Source organism: Condylostylus longicornis, unplaced genomic scaffold (genome assembly GCF_029603195.1).
Source record: "Condylostylus longicornis isolate FDR11 unplaced genomic scaffold, ASM2960319v2 ptg000135l, whole genome shotgun sequence".
In the NCBI taxonomy this organism is placed as follows: domain Eukaryota; kingdom Metazoa; phylum Arthropoda; class Insecta; order Diptera; family Dolichopodidae; genus Condylostylus; species Condylostylus longicornis.
Window position 1 is genome coordinate 15,208,209 of NW_026578103.1, and position 27,521 is coordinate 15,235,729.

Consider the following 27,521-nt stretch of genomic DNA (forward strand, 5'->3'; position numbering starts at 1 on the left):
TGTTCTTGCTTGTAAAATTTATTGATTTTTTATTTTCTCTGTTTTGCTTTGTTTATACAAAAAATATTTAAAAATATTTTCGATAAACTTTGATTGTCATTTTTAATTTTCTATTCAATTAAATTTTATAAATCTGAAAAATACAAGAGTAAGAACATTGGCATATTGCAATATTTTAAATACTAAGTGTATATGTATATATGTTATAGAAATTTGTAAAATTTAATTTATTAAAATTCATTAATATCCTTTTTAAAAGGAATAATTAAATTATAAATTTTGCTATATACAAAAAAAAATAAAGTTTTTTTTATGCCTCTACAGAGGCAATAACTAAATTATCACCTCATTTTAATAGTACTTTAAAGATGTAATATTTACATACATTATTTATATTTCTGTATGTGTATATGTACATCTAAAAAAATTTTTTACACACAGTTAATTTTCACCTTTAATAATGATAACAACAATATTAAACGAAAACAACAACATCAACCACAACAATAACAACAATAATAATAACAAAAGGAAAAACAAAAAAAAAGAAAATTTCTCATTAAAAGCTCATTCATTCACACATACACATATTTATATATGCACATATGACTATGTACACGTGCTTTTATACATTATTGTATACATTTACATATACATACATATATTGTAGCAGGGCATTTTAATTTTCTTTTTGTTGTTTTATTTTTTTGTAAGTTATGAAAGTTTTGTAATAAACTATTCTGTGAATTTTTTTTCTTTTTAATTTCTACTTTGTTTTTGCCTTTACAAGAAAAGCATAATATTCAATACAATGATAACATCATTATCATAATCAATATCATCATCCCCTAAGTATACAATACATTGTTGTGTTATATTGCTGATTATAAAATATTGGGGTAGTGTTGGTATGCGCTGAATCAATCTTACGTATATTCATTTTTTTTCTCTTCACTTCTCGTTATTATTGTTGTTGTTTTCCTTTGTCGTTATTTTTTTTTTTTTTGTATTTATATCTATACATTATATATTTGGATATATATATAAATATTATGTAATGTACATGTATGTAATATTGTGATTTTCTCTATTAAATTCAACAAGCGTGTTTTACTGCATTGCTGTTCGGGTGTTTTCGGAATTTAGTTTTTCTTTTTGTGTTTTTCTCATTAATTTTTTTCTTATGTTTGTTTTTATTTTATTGTTTCTCAGTTGTTTTTGTTGTTTTATATTTTTTTTTCATTATTTGTTTCATATTTGTATCCCTATAGATTATATATACGAGCGAAATCAACCTAAATTAACTTATGCATATTTGCTAATATTTATTTGAACACTAAATGTACATAAATAAATGTATAGAGATACGACAATATATGATAAAATATATATATATATATATATCATTATTTAACTGATAGTTTGACTTAGTTTAGAAACTAAAAAACTAGCATACTATACATATAAAGCTATTGTATAATAGAATATAAAACCAGAAAAAAAAAAATATACTTTTAATTAATATTGTTTTGTCCGCTCAATTACCATATAAAAATTGTATTTAAAGGAAACAAAGAGAGAGAGACAGAGAAAGAGAGTGAGAAAAAAATGTCCTAAATATTATAATTCCTTTAAGTACATATCCTTTCTATATGGAATTGTACGAATAATTACAAAATATATGCATGTAAGTACAATAGTATAGTAAAGAAATTTGATATAAAAAAAAATTTCTTTATAGAAATTGTGAGTACAAGGATTTATTATAGAAGATAAGAAATTTTTTATCTAATATCCGGGCTATTACTATTATAATTTGATTATTATCATCTTACATATATACTAACAATATAAAATTATTTTGTCGCATAGAAATTATAAAAGAGTAAAGGGGAGAGTATTGTAATATAATTTATATAAAATACTTGTTTATAATATAATTTTTATCAACATAAAAATCTTATTGAATTAATTAATTGTATTTAATGAAATAATTTACAATAGAATTACAATATCTCTTTTATTTGCATTGATGTGACCTTAAAACTCTTTCTTTCCATTAAATATAATTATTTTTCATCCTTGGGAAATATAATAATTACTTACTTAACGATTTTATTGTTACCGTACTTTTATCTCATATATATTTTTGATTAATGTAAATGAAGGCTTCAATTAATTACAGAAACTGGAAGAAGCTTTGTGTCCTTATTTAAATTATTCTATTAAAAATCTAATGTGTAACACTATTAATTAAATTATATGCCATCACAAGTAGTATTTGTGAAACAATATATAAGTTTCTTTACTAATGACTTTCGGCATTCCAATTTAATTTAACAAACTATCAAATATGGACGAAATAATTAAGTAATTAAAAATTTTTCTGGAAATATTCAAATTGTCATACTGAAAACTGGTATCCCGCTCAAAATCAGGTTTTTATAATCGATTCTAATCGATTGTGTCCATTCTTCTATATTTATGTGTAGTTTATTTAGTTAACTTCATAAACAATTCCGAAATACTTACGCTACCATGTCTGTGAATAATATTTAACAATATTAGTATATTTTAAATATTTTTATAGTTTTTAGCATATTTTCAAAAAATTTTCTTGGAAAAAAATTTGCTCACTAATTTTAACCATGTCTGTATCTATGTGCATCCGTTGTTTTCTTTCTTAAACATAGATGAATTGATATTTCATGCGGGACTCGGAGTTTCCTTATTTCATAATTAAAGTCGGCAAATAAAGAAAGGTGTAGATTTACTTTTTGTATTGAAAAATAAAATCCTGACATCGGAATGTTGTATTGATATTTGCAAAATAGTTGTTATTTTAAACCAAATTTTCTTTTATTTTCAATAACTTTTGTCCAGGGCGACAAATCGAATTAGTCTAAGATTTTAACAACTTACAATCGATGACACATATTTACTTTTATTGTGATAATAATGTTTTTTAAATTGTTCTGCTTTCACTAGAACTACAACTATTTAAATTTAATCAAATATTAATTTTCTTTTACTTTTTTTTTGAAACGCTAAGCATTAATAAACTGCTACAAAAACGGGAATACAAGTAAAGTATACCGTCTATATAATACTCAATAAATAAAATATCTTATTTAATGGTAATGCTACTAAGAACATTTTCTAAATTCCTATTACTTTATGATTCCTCCTAAATGTATGCAAAATAATACGACAATACGGAAAACTAAATCGAAAGAAAATGTTGTTTTCATTATTTTTAATTTAAAACTATAATATCTTATATAAATATAGGATCTAGGCTGATATTGTTAAAGAATGTATGCTATTTAATAAACCATGAGTTTAATTGATTGCGTTTTTGGTATATACATATTGTTTTGGCACCTTCATAGAAGAATAATCGCCACTTCTCTTCACATATATACTTGCACTCCTTTAAATTCCTCATATATTATTTTACAAATATAATTAAATTCCAAATTGACTGCTGATTTTAATAAAATACTACATACAAGGTTTCATATATGAAAATAAGGATTATTTTCGTGTAGAGAAATTGTATATATAAATGTAATTATATATATTATACATATACATATACAAGTATAAATTTTCATGTCTACTTATATATTATTATTTTATTTTGTTTCCCTTTGCATATGAATAAAAAATTATAAGAACTATCATTATGAAATTTCTCATCTACATATAATTAAAGGGTTCCTCATATAATATAATGTCGTGCAATACTAAAGTAGTTTAGCATAGTAATAATTTTAATGCTATTTTACTTTTCAAAGAAAATTAAGTTTTGTGTTCTCATTTTATATATACTTAATTCCTTTTTTTTTCATGTTTTTCTTCTTGTTTTTGTTTCTTATTTTTACATTAAAAATATTGAAGTAAATCATATTCTTAGATTTATTGAGTTTATGCAGTGAAAATAAATTTTCCTTTTCAAAAATAAAAAAAATATTAAGTTAAAATGATGGAAAATATACAGTTGAAAAGGACAACAGAAGGAGAAACTTTTTGGAGAAACAAAATTTTATGAACGTGATACTTAAAACTGAAATTTGAAGATTTAAAAAATGAGAAATAAAAAAAACAAAAACTAGTATGAATTTCATAAAAAAAATTCATAACTTTTAAATAAATATTTTAGGGAGAGGGTGGGGGAAAAATGCACACTACACAAAACTTATAAGTAAGTTACAAGGCTATTAAAATAGAAATAGTTAAATAATATATTTTGAAACTTTTAAAGGTTCAAACACTCAAAGTTTCTTTAATTTTCTTCGTAAAATATAATACGAGTATTTTGAGAAAAATATATTAAAAAATCGCTATAAATAGGTTCTACAATCTCAAAATTAAATCACTTCGAAATTATTATTTCATTAATTTGTCACTTTAGATCAGAACTATTCTCAAGTACAAATTTTTTTACAAAATGCATTTTTTTCCGTTCTTTAAATTTTAGAACTCTTGTCGCTGATACCGGAGAAATATGGGTTCCTTTAAAATTACATATACAAAAACAGTGTCAGATTAGAAATCTTATAGTCAAATAAGAAATTTTCTTGGAATCGAATTTATTTACCTGCAAGATTGTAATATTATATAAAAAAATACATCGAACAATGGGATAACGAATTAGATGATTATACAGACTCTGATTGGGGCTCAAATGAAGACGATAGAAGGTCTTATTCTAGTTATATATTTAAATGGAGTCAATGCCCCATTCAATCAGAAGTTAACAAACAAAAGACTTTTGCTTTTTCAAGCAACGAGTATGAATTTATAGGCTTAACTGAAATAACTTAAGCACATTTTTGAAGGAACTTGGATTTATGAATGAAACTTCAGTTATATCCTATATGTGGAGACAACAAAAATGCACAAATTATATGAAACAATACAACATTTAACAATCGTCGAAATCGAAACATATCGATATTCGACACTAGTTTATAAGAAATGGTGAATTGAACAATATTTAAGTAAATTATAATTGACATCTTTTTTCTATAAAATTTCTGCAATGTAATTTCACCATGAGGTCATGTAATATTTATAACGAATGAAATACATATTGAGCTAGTCTATAATCAAACCTGGTATAGAAAACTTGTTGTTGTTCTTACTTTTTCTTAACTCTTTTAATTTAATTTATTTCTTTTACTTAACCCTTTTAATTTATGAAATATGCCACGAACGGATGTCTATAAAAGTAGACTTGAGATTGTTCAGCCTTAAAAGTTTCTGGACAAAAATTTTTTTAGTAAGAACTTTTTCTGGATAAGCAATTGGTTTAAAAGTTAATAAATTCCATTAATTTAATTTTGTCTTCTCCTAAGTTATTTAAATCTTAAGAGAGACACAACGTTACACTCTTAAAATCGTATTAAATAATTATTTTGATATTGAAAATAATTTATTGAGAATTCTTTATGTATTCGCTTAAATCGTCCCAGTCAAATATAACTATTCTCAGTTAAATATTTCATCATGGTCATTTAAATAATCAAACGTACAAAATTTAAAACTTTAACAATTCATAAATTTAAGTTTTATATAAAATTATTATTTTTTCGTACGTAAATTAATGGGAGTTAAAAAAAAACAAATTTGTAATTACAAACTTTTGACAAATTGAATTTTTTTTTTCGTACATTTTTCTTTTTTTAGCACTTTTCCAAAAAAAATTTGAAAAAAAGTGCTTATTAGTTTCACTCTGTCCGTCCGTCCGTCCGTCCGCCTGTCCGTGTGTCTGTTTACAAAAGTTCTACACCCTTGAATATGGAAACCTGAAATTTTGAATGTAAACTAATTTTCGTAGAACATAATTTTACGTATCTCCCCCCCTCTAAAAGTTATACCCCCCCAAAACCCTAAAAATGCTATTTTTCATCTATTTACTGTAGTAGAACCATATGCATTTTTCAAATTCTACAAACGCAGAAAAGCAGTGGGTTGCTTATTCTATCACAGCATTCTATACTTGAACTTTAAAAAAACAAAATGCCCGTTAAAATTTACCGTTACATAATATCTGTTTTTTTTCAAATTTTTGATGTCTTTTTTCTTCTAGACCCCCGGTTGTGGAAGCCTGAAATTTTAGTAGCTTTTCGACACTAGCAAATAATTTATTTCGTTAGAAGAAAATTTTTTTTTCTTCTCCACCCCTTCTCAAGTTATCGCCTTTTGAAGTTTGTAAAATTTGAATTTTTGAAGCCTTATATTTCCGAAAACGCAAGCTTTTTCAAATTTCTATAAACGCAAACAGTTAACGGTAAATTCCATGACATTAAAAAGTATAAATATTTTTATTAACTCACGCAATTAACCCTTAAAATCTAGCATTATGTTAACCCCTTTTTATATTAATTTTTGCTTTGTTTCAAAGACTGCATATATGCATCATCCTAAATATATGCAATCCTAGAAATAGTTTTGTATAAGAATGAAAGTAATTGTAATAGTGTGTTAGGTATACATAGACTGTATTCAAAAACAGTATTTTCACTTGTTGAAGGGAAAAGTGCTACAATACAAACCATTGGTTTGACCCAACTTTATTACTTCACACATACAAAATAGACAAAAAACTTACAAACTTAAAGTTTAAGTTGCATACATTCGACAAAATTACTTACTTTTTTTCACTATAACTTTTATAACTTTAGAAAAAGGACGATTTGTAATTTTAATTAATATTTTGTAATAGTTCTTACACATACATACATGCATATAAAATTTTCTTTTTTCTTTTCTTAAATCTTATAATTTGTGTTCCTTTAGAAAGTATTCGTTCTTTTTTTTTTAGCACAACACTATAGGACTATAGTTTTTTTGTTCCTATTTTTTCAACATTAATAAATATTTAAACAACATCTTGTATATATGTATATATATATGTATAGATATATATGTGAAGTAATTTTGTTGTCCTTTAAAACACTTCCTTTCTTCTTTGTTTTTTTTTTTTGTTTTTCTATTTTCACTTATTTATTGTGCACTTTTTATATTTTTTTTTACTTCATTTTGTTTCTTTAGAAAAACTTTATGAAAATATGTTCTAAATTTATCCTTGTTTCGAAAAAAGTTCTCTTTAACAACATTTTATTTTATATAATATTCACACATACTTTAATAATACATGCATAAATATGTATATGTATACATGTATATAGTAACACTAAAAACAATTGTACTCAAATGTTATAATTGAAATTTTCATGTTTACTTTGTTTTTTTTTCTGCTCTTCTCTCTCTATTTTCAGAGTATATAAAATAAAGGGAGTATAAACAGCATCAGTAACAACACAATATTCATTAGACACTGATATAATAAAGGATAACAATATCAGCTTCAAAAAACAAAAAATAAAATCATAAAAAGCTGAGAGTTGTAAAACTATAATTTTGAAAAACGAAATTTTTTGGAGAGCCTTGTAATTTTTAATAAAAGAATCAAAAAGTTTAAAACTCAAACACACATGAAATTTAATTTATTTTTCGGTTAATAATTAACGCGAAATACTGAGTGTTTCAGCAAAATTTTAAATGAATTTTATAATAATTGAAAATTTATAATAAAAAAAAATTAAAGTATAATTACATAAAAATATTAAAAATAAAATAAATTTCTAATATAAATTTAAAAAAAAAAATTTTTTTTGAAAATTTTGGAAAGAGAAAATGTTTTTAATTTTAAATCGCCGTACGCGATCAAATTTCTAAAAAAAAAATTTTTTCCAATATTAAAATTCTAAATGAGTGAATGAAAAAAGAAAATTAATTTTTTTTTTATAAAATTCAATATATTTTGAGTGAATTTAATACATAAAAATTGTCATAAAATATTAAAGGATAAAAACGAAAACAAAAAAAAAAAAACAAGAAAAGAAAAAATAAAAATTAAATTTTAATGTAGTAGTGGTGTGATAAAATACGGCTGTGTAGTCTTTTTTTAATAATCGGCGGTTTAAATTGGGATGAATGCCAGGGAATTAGCAACATCTCTATCCCAATTGGATACAAATTGTACTGATTTTCCAAACGGTTTCGAAGAAAGTCTACAGCTACAGGTATGTTTCATTTCTTTCTTTTTTTTTTAATTTATATTTAATATTTTTTAAAATTAAATTATAAAAGCTTGAAAAATATTGCCAACATTTTTAATCATTATTATTCAATAACCACATTGATAATATACATATTATATACATTTCAATTCAGAGTAATTTATAGGGTATAACATAATAAAATAACATAACATTACATAACATATAACATAACATTGTTCATTTGGGTTAAAATAGCAGAACATTATAATAATTTTATTGTTGAACATCAATATTAATTATTCATTTTAATTGAAACATTTTCATTAATGTTTGTATGTATATAATGTATTTGATATATAATGAAATATTTATGTAAGTGTGTTGCATGAAATATGTATGTGTAATTGCTATTAAAATTGAAATAATTCAAAAATTTAATTAAAGATCAGTATGTATAATAAAATACTAAAAATACTAGTTTTAAAATTTTTAACGTTTCACTAATGAAGCTTACATTTTCTAAGTGTTACGAGTATTCCTTATCTAGGAGGGTTTGGCCAGCTTGGCATTGTGACAAAACTTAACTTATTTCAGTGGCAAGGTTTAAATCAGTTTCGATGTGATTTTGGTGGTTGTGTGACGGAATTTCAATATAGTATCTGAGTTTTTTCTTTCATATTCGTGTTTATTTCCAAATTTGGTGTAGCACAAAATTTTCTTACAAGATAATTTTCATTAGTTAAAAAACAAATAGTTTTTGAAGCGCCTTTAACTTGGCATTTTAAATTCCTTTAAGTAAAATATGGAACTTAGCTGAAATTGCTAAGTTTGAAGAGCTGAATTTGAAAAAATTTGTGTATTGCATTTATTTTAGAATTATCTGTGATAAAAATAGACTGTCCAATTTTTCTTGAACGAACACTCGTGCATGTCTGTGTTACATACTTCCCATATAAATTACGACGGAATAGAACATGATAGATAAGCTTTAGGGTATTTTATATCAGATTTATTAGGTGAAAAAATTATTCACTTCGATTGTGATTTGCTCTTCTCGCCCCCACCCCCCTCCCCAATAATTATTCAATTAACAATCTTTGATATTAATATCATTCGTAAATATTTAAGCTATATTTAACTTCTTATTCACAGGGTTTTGTATGTTAATTACATGCTTCCCCATGTTATTATAATCTTCTATACAATATATGTATATATATATATATGTGTAAGAACGCTAAAACTTGAATGTAACGCGTGCTATTAATTATAGCTATGAAGATAAAAATGGTCGATTTCAAGTTTTTCGGACGTAATTTTCTAAAAAAAAAAATTGTGTTCTATAAATTACAACCATAGTTATCATATTCAAGAAAATAATTTTTTTTCCGTGTTATATGCCCCAAAATTTGCTATCCCGTAAATCACTAAAATAATTAAAAATTTTTATGGTATTTTCAATTGTAAACCTTATGAGCACATGAGATTTAATTAACATAAACATGCGCCAAAGTAAAGCTAGACACGCGTACACATCGTTAAAATAATGTACATAGGGACAGTTAAAAGTCATAAAGAAATTAAGAAAAAAATTAGCGCCATTTTTTTCAACACAAATTTATTTTGGGTTCAAAAAAAAAAAAACTATAAAAACAATTTATAATCGCGTACTTCTATGGCAAACTAAATTAAGGTTCGCCACGAAGAAATTATTAAACACAAAAGGTTCTTAAAAATAGGAAAAAAAAATTAATTTTTGCGATTTACATACATAGCTAATTATAAGTAAATAAAAAAATTCCATCGTATGAGACTTGAAACAATGTAATGAGTTTATACAGTTGGTCAAATAGTTTTAATTAATGTTTTGTTGACAATATTTATAGCCGTATACTATACTAACGTATTCTAAAGAGTGTTATAAATTTCCTACTCTCTTTGTAACGCTAAGAAATAATAGCTTGAAAAAAAGACATATACATATATATATATATTGATTATATTCTTGCTCTCATGTTTGTTTATCAATTCGACCGTCCTTCCGTTGAGATGAGACGTTCCGTTCACCAAATTTTCACAAACAATTTATTATGGCAACTGTCAGAACTCTATTTGAATTGAATGAGATCCAGGTAATGTTTTGAATTACTGCTACTAGGATAGTAGTTAAATATTAGAAAGTATGGAAATTTTAAAATTAAAAAATTTATACAAGAACATAATTTGATAAGGGTCTTATGTATGATTAAACTCATTGAAATGATAAAAAATTTCAAAAGGTAATTCGCCATTTATATCAGAAAATATTGCAGTTACAGTGGTGAGATTTTCCACAAACGAATTTGGTAAGTAGGGCATTCTTTTAGAACCGAGCCATCCGCAAAAAGGAAAAACAAATCAAAATATTTCATTGTCATCGGACTCCATGCAAAATATGAGGCCAATCTGATTTGTAGAAATAGCTTAAAAAACGATTAGAAAATCCTAAACATTCGTGTGAGTTAATACAAAGGTTGTAAAAACAAGAGGTCGTTTGAAATAGTGGAGCAAGTACCGTACAGCATTTTAAATAATTGACATGGCCAACTCTACCTTACTTCGTTTTTAGCACTTTTCCAAAAAATTTTTTGAAAAAAGTGCTTATTAGTTTCACTTTGTCCGTCCGTCCGTCCGTCCGTCCGTCCGTCCGTCTGTCCGTGTGTCTGTTTACAAAACTTCTACACCTTTGAAGATAGAAAGCTGAAATACTTTAATACGTACATAGATCTTCACTAGAAACTTATTTCCGTAGAACAAAATTTTTACCTATCCCCCCCCCTCTAGAAGTTATACCCCCCCAAAACCCTAAAAATGGCCTTTTTTAAATATTTGTTGTAATGAAACCATAAGCATTTTTGAAATTTTGCAAACGCAGAAAGGCAGTGGCTTGCTTCCCCTTGCGCGGTATACTATAGTTCAACTTAAGAAAAACAAAATGGCCGCTCAAATTTACCGTTATTTAAAGTCCTTTTTTTCCAAATTTTTGATGTCGTTTTTCTTCTAGACCCCAGACTGTAGAAGCTTGAAATTTTAGGAGCTTTTATATATTAACAAATAGTTCATTTTGTTAGAAGAAAATTTTTTTCCATCTCCACCCCCTCTCAAGTTATCACCTCTTGAAATTCGTAAAATTTGAATTTTTGACACCTTACATTTCCGAAACCGCAAGTTTTTTCAAATTTTTATAAACGCAAAAAGCTAACGGTAAATTCCATGAAATTAAAAAATATAATTATTTTTCTTAGCTCACACAATTAACCCTTAAAATCGAGCATTATGTTAACCCCTTTTTATATTAATTTTTGCTTTATTTCAAAGACTGCATATATGCGTCATCCTAAATATATGCAATCCTAGAAATAGTTTTGTATATGAATGAAAATAATTTTAATAGTGTGATAGCTATACATAGACTGTATTTAAAAGCAGAATTTTCACTTGTTGAAGGGAAAAGTGCTACAATACAAACCATTGGTTTGACCCAACTTTATTTAATTAACTTTCTATCTATATTTTGTTGTTATATTTGACCGCACACGGGGATGGTGTATGCTAATTTAATGTTTTGTTATTACTTTTATTTTAGTAAAAGTTTTTTTAAAAACCCTTCAAAAAAGAAAAACAAATTCACCTCAAATTTATGTACATAAAAAATTGTGTTGTTTGAATAAAGCTTGTGGTTTTTTTAATTATAAAACAGATAAATTTATTGTCATTTATTTTTTGGTGGTTTTTTTTACAACTTTACTGAAATGACAATTTTTTTTATACCATACTTTACAATTATCACAACATTAAAACATTTATGTACACATAACTTTCTTGCGAGAGAGGAAAAATAGTTAAAATAATGCAAATGTGCTAAGTTATCATTGTGTCCCGAACATGGTCTTTGAAATATTTATACAATAATAATGACCGTAAGTATGTAACGTAGATTCCATAATAATAATTAATTTTTCAACGAAATTTTTGAATTTTAAGGCGAAATTTTTAGACTCTTATATAGAATTTTAAAACTCGTTGCTGAAAATATTATGATCCGTACTATAGACAGGATACAACGGTATGTGGTTATCAATTCTTTACCCAAATATTTATTCATAATAACCCATTTCGACCCATATGTACCTATTGCCGTCTTACCCTCTGGGTAGTCAAATTCATAAATTCTGCAAGTATTATTGCTTATTATGCCTTGTTTTCTGAGAACTCTTCTTAATTCAGTTGTCTCGTACATTATGTGAGTAGAACCCGTAGAAAAACTCTAGCTCTTTGTTTTCGAACCAGTATTCTTTATACACATATGAAAAACTATACTGTTATATAGTTATAATATATTTATTGAATGGGGATAACTTAAATGGATTAAATAGTTTAAAATTAATGAGCAAGGTTCCGCCATCTGATAAGTACTTGGGAACCCTTGCAATAAAACAAGAGAGGTATTGTCATTAAATGTGCTATACAATTACTAGTCGTCTATATGAATATTATTATAGTTATATAACTTTTTTTGTAAAAATATTAAGCATACGAGTATAAAGATTTTCGTCTTTAGTACTTATATAACGACATATTTCCATATTACTGAAATTGGAAGCATGTGTTTTTATATCTTAGAATACAATTCTTTAATTTGCGTGGAATTTGGTCAACTAAAATTTATTCGTTCTACAAAAGTCCACGTATCGATATAAAATTTTCATATTTGTTTCATATAAACGCTACACTGCAAAAACGTGACAATTTACTGAGTTCCAATAATTTTTTTATAATTAATATGATTTAGCAGTTCGACTCATAATAATTTCGTTATACTCCGAAAATTAAAAACGGTTTATGAACAAAGTAGATTAGCAGTATTATGAATTTTACTAATACAACATCATAGTTGCGAAATTAATAAGAATGTGCTTATTACACTAATAATTTAACTTAATGGAAACTTCTGCATGCCTCTGTAGCTCAGTTGGTAGAGCGTCCGCCTAGAAAGCGGTAGGTCACTGGTTCGAGTCCAGTTCGAGTCCAGTTCGAGAAGAAAAATTTTTTAATGAATTTTTCTGCCTTTAACTCGTTCCTTTGATTACGTCATCCATCTGTTCTGCAGTTGCATGAAGAAGTTTCCATTAAGTTAAATAGATTAGCAGCATTTGTTTAAGAAAATAAATAGAGCGCAGTTTTCACTATAAGTTACTAAATATTGCGTTTATGAAAGGGCCAATATTTATTACTACTGGACTAAAAGCTGGGCTATTTAGGTTATTAACTTTTAAAAACAGTTCCAACAAAAAACATAAATACATAATTTGCATACAAATTTCTATCAATTAATGTTTAAATTTATTTTTTAAGAAATCTAACCCAAAACTCTATATTTTGAATTTCTACTTCTATAATTGAACTTTAATAAACAAATATACCTGATCTGATCAAAACTAATTAAACGTCTTGATTTTGTGATCATAAATGAACATGTCATATAATATGTATGGTACATAACATACATATGTATATACATAAATATTCTTAAAATAAAAATATTATATTTTGTAATAAAACAAAAGTAATGAATTAATAATCGTAATGTTTGTTTTAAAATTTTTTTATGTTTTTTAATTTTTTTTATTTTCTTATTTAATTTTTAATTTATCTATACATAATTATATTTATTGCCATTAAAATTATAACTGTTTCTATTAATATACATATGTATATATATTAGTGTACGATCTTATAAAATCTCATAATTATAAATTCTTACATAAATACACGAATACATACAAATTATAATTTACATATACCTACATTTTGATTTACAATACCTAATATATATTATATGGGAATTTTTTTTATTTGAAATGTAATGAACACACATAAAAAAAAAGCACAGAAAAGTCAAAATTAGAGAAGAAGCAACACAAAAATAAATATAACACAAAAAACAATCACACAAACCAACAACATTAACAAACAATATTTAAAATTCTTTTATAAAAACGTAATAAACTCGATTGAACCTTTATATTTTTATTGAAAATAACGATACTTTCCAAAAATATATAAAGAAAAAAAAAATTAACAAAAAATCAAAAATTATTTTTTATGTCATTTCCCCCCTAAAATAATAAAAAAAAAAAAAATTGGTAATAATAAAAAAGAAAAAATAATCCAACAACAACAACAACAACACCAACAATAATAATAAAAAAAATATTTTAAACCTGAAAAAATTACCAATCAATACAGGTAATAAATTTTTATGGTAATTCAAAAAAAAACATTGAATAAAATTTATAAATTTATGGTATCTATTGAAAGCTTTTATTAATAAAACATATACAAACACATACACACAAACATTCATTTATTAGTAAATGATAATAAAGAATAATAATAATAGAAAATAGTTAGCGATTGTGATTTGAAACGTGTTAAGATCTTTTTAGACCATCTTATCACCTCTCTTTGATATTTACGAGCATTTTTGTTACCGTCTATAAATTTTTGTTTTTTGTTCCTTACATATTTTTATTTTAATTTTTTTTTAATCGAGAATCACAACCAAAAAAAAAATAAAGATTATTTTCAATTCTTCTCTTAAAATCATCAAACTGGTATTAATATTAAATACACACATATAAACCAGCACAGTATAGTACACATATACACACGACTACATAAAAAATGTAATCAAATATAATGTTTATTTTATTCTTAAAAATTAAATATGGTTTTTTTTTATATTTTTGTTTTTCTTACTTCTTACGTATGGTTTTAATTTTTCTTTTATTCTTTTAATTTATTTCCAAAATTATTCAACTATATATTTTTTTTTGTTTTTTTCTTTTTCTTAATATACTTAGAATAATTTCATTTAAAAAAATATTTAATTTATTTAATTTTTTTTCCCCACTCTTTATTCTTTATTTTTTTTTTTTTTTTTTTTAATATTAAATGTGAATAGATGTGTAAATTTGTATTTAATTCTGACATTATTAGATCATATCCTATTTGTAAAGGAATTAAAATATTGTTTACATTAGAGATTATTATTAGAAAATAAAATAATTCAATACTAGTTGAAAATTTTTTATTAAATAATTAAGATAAAGTGTTGCGCTTCATTTTCTAATATTTTTTGTAAAATGAAGTTTATAACACTCAAAAGTGTTAATTATACAACGTAGTTAGAATTAATAAAACACTGATGAGGTTTATCGAGATTCAAATTAAAAATTCAAAATTCACATACGATAACTGAGGAAATTGCTGAGCATGAAAATGCTCATGAAAAATTTATTTATTTTTAACTACAATTTTATTAAAAATAATTTACTGTATTAGTAATTATTACAGAATTGTTTCATTTCTTAACTTTGAAAAATAATCAATAAATTTGTTACAATTAATGTTTAAATTGAAATATTGCATTAGAGGAAAACGAAGAGAAGAACGTCTTTTGAAATTTCATGATTTTCATTGAAGTTGAAATATATATATATATGTACATAATATGTATGTGCATTATTAACGTAGCTGAAACCTTTATAACACATCTTTAAGGACAGAAATTTTTAGTAGAGTAGAGAAATGTTCTTTTGTAAAATTTTCACAAAAATTGCATATTTTTAGGAACTGTAATATGAAATACTTGGAAAATTTTCTGATCATGATAATAAAATGGATTTATTTCGGGCTTTTGACATACCTTAGTGTATTTGTAACATTAGTGCCATAAACATGAACACAGGACATAATAAATGTAATAAAATAAGCCTTATTGTGTATATCGCTTTTTTACTCACTTTTCATTCACTTTATGTATATTTTAGTTCAATAAGATTACTATTTTTTTCAATTGGATTTTTGCATTTTTCCTCCAATTATTGATTGATCTCAAATATCCAATTTTTTTTTTTTTTCCTTCTTCACTCCTAGTAGGAGTATAGGGCTAGTGCATGATATCTATCATGCCCTAGTTTCTATAGTTTTTTTTTTTTTTTTATTGATATTAAATATTTCAGTTTATTAATATTTATTGTTTATTTTTCTTAGTCTTTACTATCGAATATTATGAATATTTGAAAATTACTTTGTATAATATTTATTAGTATTGCATATTAAGTTATATAATATTGAATATAATTTTTATAGTGGCCTGACCGGGGTTTGAACCCGAGACCCTTCGCTGTGCTATAACCACTGCACCAATGGTCAGATCAAATATCCAATTATCATCTCAAATTATCACGCTTTCAAAAGCAAAGTGAATAATTTTTGTATACATTTTAATTGTCATATATTTGTATAATTACATTATACAAATATATGACAATTACTCACTTTCTTCTCACTTATCGTGTAAAGTAGCGAGATAGACGATCAGGCCCTAATTCTGTATATAGCAAAAAATTAATTATCGTGAATGATATTAAGAAATTCCCTAACATAAGATCTCAAATTTTAATTCTTATCTAAAAACTTATTGCAAAACAGTAATAATTTCCATTTTAAATACAGGACTAGCGTTCAAAATTTAAAATTTAAAATCTTAAAATTTAAAATAATTCGATAAGTTAAACTAAAGTTTATCTAGTATTGAACTCGAGTTGAAATCATTTTAATGGAAACTTAAAATTTTTTATTAATAGCTTTAATAATTATTAAATTTTATTTCATTTTTTTATATTTTTTTAATTTTTGCTTTAAAGTTCACCTTGAACTAAACTCACGTTTCATTAAAATTTTAATTTGTATTAAATTTTTTTTTTCATATATTTTTTTAATTACATAATCACAACATTTTAATAAAATAAATTTATTAATGTGAATTCAATAGATAATTTTTTTTTATTTGTTTAATTAAAAATTTATTAAATATTTTTCGAGGCAAAGAAAAAAAAAATAATAAAAATTAAATTGAATAGAGGCGTACAGATGTTTTTGGTTAAAAAATATTTAATATTAAAAATAGTGGATTGCCGTATTTAGAAAATTTTGTGAGCACATATGACAGAGTGAATTATTTTTCAGGTTTCTTATACCTAATATATTTACCTAATTGTGTAAAATAAATTTATAAGTGAGGTCTAAAGAATTTTTGTCTGTGTTTTGAAACTTATTTGCATACATATTTTCTTATAAACTCTGAACAACTTCTCGTTACTCCAATTGGTATATTGAAAGCATTTTTTTAAAGCGAACACTTTTTATATATTTTGTGAAACTAGTTTGCATACATTCAATGTTCTTTTGTTTGAAATTTATTGTTAGTTACAAATTTTTGTTAGGAATTTAGTTTCAATATTTAGTTTAGAATTCACGCATTACATGCTAGAGGGCGATATGGTTTTCATTAAGTTTATATGAATATAAATAAATTTCCATCTGAAAATTTAAAAATATTTTCACCAAGATTCTAACCTATCAGTGTACCCATATCTATGCACTCCCCCCAATTTCTATTTATAGCTTTACTAATTTTTCAAAAATTATGATTTTATTTGAATTTCTTGAGATAAAGAACTGATCAGATTTTTTGTGATTTAACGATAAAACGTGCAAAATAAATTGAAAAATAAATTTTACTTTTAAATTTAATTAAAGTTTTAAATGCCCTGTTTTCAGAACAGGTTTGAGCTACTGTAAATAAGTAAATTATTGTCTTTAAATAAAATTAAATTACCATAAAATATAAAAAAGGACCCATGAAAATAAAATGATAAATTACACCAAAAAAAACTACCAAATTTGTATTATATCCTTCTTACTTAATAACTATGTATATAGATTTTTTTTTTTGGTTTTGATTTTTTGTTGCCATCCTCCCTTCAATATACATACTCTCTTTTAAAGATCCTTGTTATACACTCTGCAAAAATACTTGAAAACTTTTTCTCACTTGTCATCGTAATGCACATATTTTTTATCCTTTGAACTTAAAGCTCGTGCCCAAATTGACGTGCATGCAAGGCAATAAAGATAATTGGAAAAAAACAGAGAATTTTTTTCTCATTTTGTAGACTTTTTATTTTAGTATGCATATATACACATTGCATATATATATGTATACAAATAACACAATTTTTAATACGTTTGAATATTGTCAGGTCCGCATTGGGATACGAATGATAATATTGTCATTCAATATAAATTAATTAGCTGAATTCATATTTATTATTTGAATTGACTTTATTTCTGACTATAATAATTTAATTGTAAACAAATGTGTTCCTATAACGTACATAATTTTGTGAAAGAAAAACTGATAAAAACTGATTAGAACTAATTTTTTTGTGTAAAAATTTCACACATAAATAAAAGTTGCAGATAGAACCTGTGACAGAACTAGTAGCTAACTGATCCACATTTCACCTTAAGAAGCTCGTTAATTACACGCTTAAGTTCTAAAACTCTACTAATTTGACTAAGTTTACTTGAAAAATCACATGTGAATTCTCGCCCATTGTATCTATTGTTTTATTGTGTAATTTTCTCTTCCAATAACGCAGAAACAAGTGAAATTATTACATATCCATATGAAGTAACATCAAATACAAAGAATCGTTTACAAATAATATGCGAGTAATATTCCGGAAAATGTATGCACTGTTAGAATATACACAATGGTGATATCGTAGAATGTAGATGATTTCTTTAATTAATGGAATCGTTACATAATTTTATATAGTGGCGACAAGTTAATTTTATAGAATAGACGTCTCAACTGATCCCCAAAATCATGCAATTTAATACTTCTCGATTATTTCCTTCCAATAGGAGACATGAAATTACTGTTGAATTATAATATTATGATAAATCAGAAAGACACATATTTCCAATTGTTTACGAATAATGGTATCCGTAAACAATCGGAAATATTCGAATATTCCTTTTGATATTTGTGAACTTTCGGACAAATTTGGATATTGATCATTGCATGATATTCACCCCGCATACATTTAACGTTCTCGACTAACGAATTTTAAAAACTGAATACTGACGTTGATCGTATTTGTGATGTAATATAATTTTATTATAAAAATTTTTAGCCCACCAAATCTAATTATCAATTTGCGTATCGGTATGATATTATTTAACACTGCAACTTTTAAGTCAGTATCATTTTCTTGCCATAGTTATTCTCTCTTTTGTACTCTCTTTTAAAACTAAACCATACTACTTATTTGCCTAAAGCAAATTATTAAATTTCCGGATAAATTTTGTAAAATCCGGGACTGCATATTTTTTTTTTTGTATATTTTCTTCATGAATATGCATGTATGTGTGTATATAATTGTTTGTATGGCTAAAGAAAATAAAAGAATGTTTGTAGAGATATCACCAAAAATTGCTTGAATATTTTCTTAGTTTGTTTTTCTTCTTCACTTTTTTTCTCTCTTTTCCTCTTATATATATATACATACTGTGTATGTTGAAGTAAGTGAATGCATTTTTTATAAATTAAATGTTGTTACTCTTGGATAAAAATAAAGTATATATGTAGGAAAGGCCAAGTAAGGACTCAGAATACTAATTTAGAAAAAAATTTATTTTATTTTAGTTTCGTTTTTTTTTGAATGTTAAAACTTCTATTAAAAAACTTTTCTATTTATGCAATAAAAAAAAATGTTGACTATGTAAGTGTACAGATATGTTTTTGCAGTTGATGTTTTATTTATTTATATATTTTGCATTTCTTTAATAATAAGGAAAAAAAAACAAGAAACAAGAAAAATGGTAAAATTTTATTTTTTTTTCTTATATTTAATTTAAAGCTGAATAAAAAAGGAAAAACTGGAAAACATTAAAGAAAACCGATTGTAGCAAAAAAAAAGTTAGTGTTTTTTGTTAGTGCTTTATTGACGTACTTTTTAAAATTAAAATGAGTAAATCAGAACGATATCCTTTTTTTTTTTTTTTTGAATTGACATTTTGAATTTTTATTACGGTTTAATTAAAGGCAATAATTTATAAAAGAATTTCATTTAAAATGTTGGTGATTTAAAAGTTTTCTGTATGTTTATGCAATTTGTGCTATACCCGGAATAAAACTTGTTTTTATAACTAGAATAAAATAATTTGCATCTATTCTGGTTCATTTTCAGTGTAATATACGTAAACGTACACGTACACTTATATTACAATAAAAATAAACCATCAGAAGAGAAATAAATTTTAATTTAAAATTAAATGCAAATATATGAAAAAATAAACAAAAAAAAAATATTTATATGAAACTATAAATTATGTGCATAATTGTGCGTAAATGTCATTTTAAGGTCGAATTTTGAGTGATATTAAAAATACAATAATAAAAAAAAATATGTTTTTTTCTTTAACTAAAATTGTACCACAAAATATAGGGTGGATGGGCGTCTAATATTTATACATATAGGTGAAATTTGAATTGAAATCTCATTTACTCTTAATAAAAAAAATATTAATTTATATTCAAGTAAAAATATTTATAGAAAATTTAGAAATATGAATGAAAATGTTGCATATTTTAAATGTATTAGTTGTACTCGATTAGTTTGGAATCGTGTCATGTTGTACTGTCACTAACTATATTAATAGAAACTTAATTGCAGTTATTATAAATAAGATTTCCCTTCATAACATTTATCATTTTTTTTTATTAAGTTCAAAAAAACCTTGTGGAACCAGTATAAACAAGTCAATTAAAAATTCAAGTTTTTCGAACTATAAAGTGAAAATATTCCAAAATTTGAAAATATTACAACTAATTTAAATATTTATGAGAAAACCATTATTCTGAAGCTTCTAACTCATATAAGACACACTGTATTGTTTCGATACCAGTCACTCTGTATCCAAAAGAATTATGTCAAAAGTGGGTTTTGTGCAATTGCTATACATTATCTCGTTTAGAATTCGTGAAGAGAAACCAAAAATTATTTATTTCCAGAAAAATTAATTTGGACAAACATCTCACATTTTATCAACGGTTTTGGATTTGTTGAGGGTAAGAATGTATTTGTCTTACCACATCTTCTATAAAAAAAAACCTAGAATTATTTATAAGGAAGCAAGAATACCTGCCTAATTTTTGATTAAAAATATTAATTTTTGCAAATGCCTGTATTAATATACACACATCCCAATAATAATAATTTTTTATTCCACAAAATATTAAAATCACATTTTATCCTTTCATTTTTACTAGGAAATAATAATGATTTTAATTTTATTTAAAATGAAATATAAAAGTTGAACAATAAAAATTTCATTTTACAGAATTTAACAATGCCATAATAAAAAAAAACGAAATCAGGAATCACGAACAATTTATGAAAATCCAGTTAAAAATCTATAAAAAAAAATATTATTGTACAATATACAAAAAAGAAACTTCAACTACACACACACGTAACAGACAGAAAAGAAAATAAACTGAACTGAAAAAAAATTATATTCTGACTTTATTAAGTGTACACACATTCAAATGTATTGTATATATATATAAAGAGATATGGTAAAGCAAGCGTAAAATAAATTACTGAATTTAGAGTATTTTATATTGGCGCATAACAGAATGTTGATTCATCATTGTCTGATAATGATTATTGTTCTTGTTGTTATTTTTCAAGGAATTTTCACCGCATCCGACCGGAAATATTTTCATCACTATACATATATATATTTAATAATATATACATTTTTTGTTTATAGTAATTGTTAACGTTTATACAAGTTGTAAAAATATTTCCAAATTTAATTTGCAATTTTTATTTTTTCTGGTCGAAATTAGGTGTTTACTGGATAAAATGGTTACTTTTTGTTTTTGTGATTTTGTAAATGCGTACATATGGATGATTTTTTTTGAAAATTAATGTATGTGCTTACACCCTTTACAAATTGATACCAGTTTGAGAATATGAAAACGAAATATAGTAGAAATAATGTGAAATTGCGCTATTTGTTCGATTATTCTGTATATTGCTTAATTTGACGTTCCTTTGAGGAGGTATATCTCCTATTTTTTTAGAAGGTTTTCTTGAAAAAGAGCAAAAAGATAAAATTTTAAATCAAAAGAATTTGGTGATGATATGGTGTTCTTGTACCAACAAAAAAAAACAAAAATATTTTAAAGAATTTTAGAAAAATAATTTTTAAACCAATTTGAGGGAAAAGAAGTTTTGTATAGAATCAAAAATATATTAAAAGTAAATGTTTGCATAATATTTTTATTATTAAATAATAATAATATATTTTAAATTAATAATAATATTTTTATTATAAATGTTTGCATAATATAGATTATTAATTGCATTAGAATGGCTTTGAAATAATTTTATTTAATTTAGTGATTTTTCGTACAAACAATGCCAAATCAATGTAGTTTAATTAATTTGTTAAAAGTTTATACTTTAAAAACGTCTACCTCTTGTTCGTAAAATCTAATTTTCGAAATGGTTCGTAAAATCTAAATGCTTTCTTATTTAAATTTGCAGATATTTCCTTAAACAATTTCCCCCTGTTATAGTCAAACGCATTCAAAGGTTCTCAAACAATTTTTTTTTTTGCATTACACAATATTTTTTCATTTTATAGACTACTTAACTGGCATTATAAATTTTTTCAATTCAATTATTATTTTTTAATATTTGCATATCTATAAAAATATCTTAATCTTGCCTTCTTTATTATATTAATGTGCAGAAATATTTTATATACGAGTATGTAGATAGGTTACTTCCATATGTAAAAATGAAATGTGTGCATTCTTCCAAATAAGTATGCAAAAAACTATAATAAATTAATATAAAATCCATTTTGTGTTAATAAAAAATTTTTAAAAGAGAAGGCACTATAATCACTAAAATTCCTTTGTAAAATTGTTTTTAGCATCATTTCTCTAAATAATTTGAATGAATTATTAACCCAAAAAAAAAAATAGAAACACATTAGATAAAACATATTTGTTGACTTCTATCTATAATATAGAAAAAACAAAAAGACCAATATGTCTTTGGAATTTACAATTTATTAAAAAAAAAAAAACAGCGAAAAAGCGTCCCATAGTATTTAAGACAAACAAAAAAAAATTTTTTTTACACAAAATTCAATAGATCAAAAACCGAGAGTCACTTAATCATTTCAAACATTTTTATTTTTTAAATGTAGGTGTGTTAATTTAAAAATTTACTATTTTTTTTCATTTCTTTCTATACAAAAATAAAATTCTCTATATACGAGCAAACAAAGAATACTTTTTTTTTTTTAATATGAAAAACTATTGAATATTCTATTAAATTTTCTTATTTTCTCTCTTTTACACCTATTTATATAAAGATATACGTATGTATGTATGTATTTAACATTTTTAGTTTCTTTTCATTTCTTTTTAAAATACCAATAAAAATAATAACAATAATAAGAGTTACAAGTCCATTGATTGGTTGTCCATAGATTAAAAATTGAATTTGAAATTTAAGTGAAGAAAAAAAAAAAATTTTTTTCTTTTTTTTTTGTTTTTCTACCTTGTACGTAGGAAATTTTAACTAATGCCCAGTTGAATGACCAAAAAATTTTATAACTACAGAAAATAGAAAAAAAAAAGTTGTTTCTTTTTTTTTTCTCAGTACGAAATAGAATTGAAACTGAAGAAATGAACAAAAAAAGTGGACCACGCCATACAATGGGACTTTAAGCAAAAAAAATTATACAAATTTGCTTTTTTTTTTGTAAGTTTAAAATCGAGTCACTAAACACAAAAACAAGAACAACCAATATCTACATATCTACATGTATAAAATAATACATTTACAGAGCCATCTATGTTGACATATGGAAAATTTATTAGTATGGTACAAATAAGAAATAAAGAAAAAAGAAAAATAGAAAAATTTGAATAATTTTTTAAACATTTTGGTAAATAAATTTTAGAAAATAAAAAAATAATCATTTATTTTCTTTTTATTCCACATTATTCCATTTAAATATTTTTTTTTGAATAAAATATTAAATTATTTTTTGAAAAATAGTAGATAATATTTCTAATTCTTTTGTATTGACAAAAATACAAAAATTTTTTTTTTCTTAGTGTAATTTCACTTTAAATTCACTACATGACGTGTGCTAAGCCAATAGTACAAGCGGCTTGAATAGCTTTCTGAAAATTTGGTCATTCATTACTACAAAATTATTTATTTCTTAAAAAATTTTGTCCATAAATATTTTTTAAAATATTTATTTAATCTCAATTACTCTTGCAATCTCAATCAGATTATAAGTAAGTAGTACATAAAAAATTGATGCTCCGAAATCATTGAAAAATTATTTTCAAATTATTTGAAAATCACGAATTTCGAGCTTTCTGAATTTTTTAAATACATAGAAAACTTAAGGGTGCCCCTTAATTTTTGGAGATAAATTATAACGATATTGGAAAAAATTAAAAAAATATGGTAGCAAAAATTTAAGTTAACAAATACGTTACTCAATTTCATTTAGCAACAGGGGTTCAAAGAGAAAACAACAAGTGGAAATTGTTGTAATAAGTCCTTTGAGGCAAATGAACAATTTATTAGAAATGAAAAAATTAAGAAAAAATCCACAATTTTGGATAAATCCATTTCTGACATTAAATGTCAAATTCGTGTCTATAAGTTATGTGATTCTTATGTAATGCAATTTTTTTAAAAAACTTACCTAATTCTTAATACTAAAATTTTTTGATTTTTTGGCTTTCCGCTGTAGCTTTTTATAAAGATATTTGATATTATGCAATCTCCAGTTAAGACCGGAAAAAAGGTCCTTAAAGAGAGGAATAATTTGTGTTTTTGTATCAAAAGTGTTTTCTCTTACCTTTCATTTCTCAAATTTATATCCCGGCTTCGAAAGTTATTTAAACTTACTTAGTTTTCAATCTATACGCCTACATAAATTTCAGTCCGAAATTCCAGTTTTTAAACTTTGAAAGAATAAATGGCTATATGAAAAAATTTCTAAAATTTCCAATATTTATTTTTTAATAGTTTTGTTATATTATATCGCCACACGCTAAATATTTATTATGAATATAAGTAGTTGTTCCGACTTAGTATATGTTAATTCGTGTTATTATATTTTAAATAATAACTTAACCTGAATTTAAAAGTTAATAAAATATAAAAAAATTGAAAATTTAATTGCAAAAACTTGACTTACTACTTATACTTATAATAAATCGGGTTTTTACTATATTTATTTTATATGTTATGTAATGGAATTTTAAGACGTCAAACGGAAACAATAAATTTAGAACCTGCGTTAGCGTTATTATTTTTTTTTTTGTAAATCTTTAAAAGTATTGAGTTTGTGTCACAGAAATAATAATTATTAATCGAAACTCGACAATCTCATTCGAAACAGGACAATCGCTCCTCATCAAAGTCGATTTTGTCCATCATCTTTCCAAGGTAGAGAATATACCTTATTGACTGAAGCCGGCCTTGCAGGTATTCGAGTTAATTCAAATCCAATTTCAATATAGTAGGTACAATAGATGTGTTTTTCGATCATTAATAAAAGACAAATTTGATTTTCATGTTATTCTAGTCGATACGGCTAACTGCCCCGTGAGCAATGAATTATATATATATATCATTTGAAAATTTTGATTTCGCAGCTTTGATAAATTAGGTACGGAAAACTTTGCTGTTTAACCGTTATCGTATTACAGCTGTATATAAACAAACATACAACATTGGACTTTTTGGAAGAATTTGATAATATATTGAGAAAAATTGAATTTTTTATTGTGTTAAAATGTGGCAAAGCTGTAGCTTGGAAACTTTGTTCCTTTAAAACAGCAATGAAAAAAACTGAGTACATAAATACTTATGAACTATATTTTTGAAATTTGTAATTCGCCACCCTGAGAAAGTGTAAATTTTAAAAATATCGAATTTTGGCATCATTTCTCAAATTTTAGTTCAATTATTTCTTAAAGCTTTTTGATCATTGTACTTTAAGCTTAGATTAAAATTTGAAAACTCTCCTCCCACAAAAATTATTTTAATTGTTAAAAATACAATCGTATATTTTAATTACACAAATATTTTAAAAAAATTTATTATAAAAAAAAAGAAGGTAAATTTTAATTAAATTTTTAAATTAATAATTCTACATACATATATATATAATATGTAGGTATATGCATATATGTAGAAAAAATTTCGCACCTGCCTCACACTCTTATTATTTTTTGTTATATGTACGATGGTCATTAATATACAATCGAACAAACAAAGAGTTTAATTAACAAATATTCAAATTAATTGTTGAAACAAACATAAATTTAATAATATTATACAAACATACAAATATAATAATATATATAATATTGAAATATATGTACATGTATGTAAATACATGTATTTTATATGTAAAAGTGTATGTTTAATAAAATAATTATTAAAATATGCAAATAAAATATGCTTTTATCCGGTTCAGATGTAAATTTTCTATTAAAATTTTTATTATTTTTTGCTTTTCTTTTTGTTATTTTATATTCTTTGTTTTCTATTATCATTATTATTATTATTTTTTTGTTAGTTATAATAAAAATGGATATTATTAATTTTGCGTAGTTACCTTTTATAGTTAGACAGCAACAGCACTTTATATAGATGGATAAAAAAAAAAAAATTGTTATTTTTTTTTATTTTGTTGTCTAATATCTTCTCTATGCTAAGTAGTTTTAATATGTTAGTATTTTTAAAGAATAGTTTACAATTTAAGAGCTATTAAAATAAGTCATTCACCCTGTTATTTTTTTTAATGCGTGTATGTATGCATAATATCATATACATATGAGTATATGAAGGTAATATACGTTATGTAGGTTTATGTATGTATTGAAAAAATTAAAACAAATTTGTATATAAATTTTGTTATAGCGATACAAATGATTGTCAATAAATAAAGGCTCTCATATATTAAAACATAATTTAAATTTATGTATGTACGTATATTTGAGTCATTCAATTTGTTTAAGTGGAATGAATTATGCAAGACAGGCAATTTCATGAAAACTATTCCTTATTAAAAAATTACACTTAAAAATAAGAAATAATTTACTTCTACATTTATTTTGCAAACTAGGCTTTAACAGTTCGGCATATCGTAAATTAAAACTAAAATATTTTATACTTAATTTGTGTAGATTTTTTCGTGATTTAATTGTTTTACGTAGTGAATTATTGCAAATATTTTCCATTTTAACCGTATTTACTTCAATTTCAGTTAAATGGTTTGACATAATTGTATAGAAATGTCAAATAATTGAACTTATGGATATTTATAATAACTGAGAATTTTTAAGTCAAGTTAAATTCAATTATGTGGCACAATTGACATAGGCGTAATGACATTTAATATAAATGTCAAATTATC

The 27,521-nt window shown here is 24.1% G+C and overlaps 1 protein-coding gene across 2 annotated transcripts in view; it reads left to right on the plus strand.

The window, feature by feature from the left end:
• Positions 1-7,826: 7,826 nt before the first annotated feature.
• The window catches only part of LOC129615401 (voltage-dependent L-type calcium channel subunit beta-4), a 153,410-nt gene continuing 133,715 nt past the window's right edge, over positions 7,827-27,521 (plus strand). The window contains exon 1 of one of the 2 annotated variants that reach the window (XM_055530597.1): positions 7,827-8,096. In XM_055530597.1, the coding sequence (XP_055386572.1) occupies positions 8,004-8,096 (93 nt within the window). In that variant the 5' untranslated portion in view covers positions 7,827-8,003. The remainder of the gene's footprint in view (positions 8,097-27,521) is intronic. The other variant, XM_055530590.1, reaches the window with a different exon arrangement.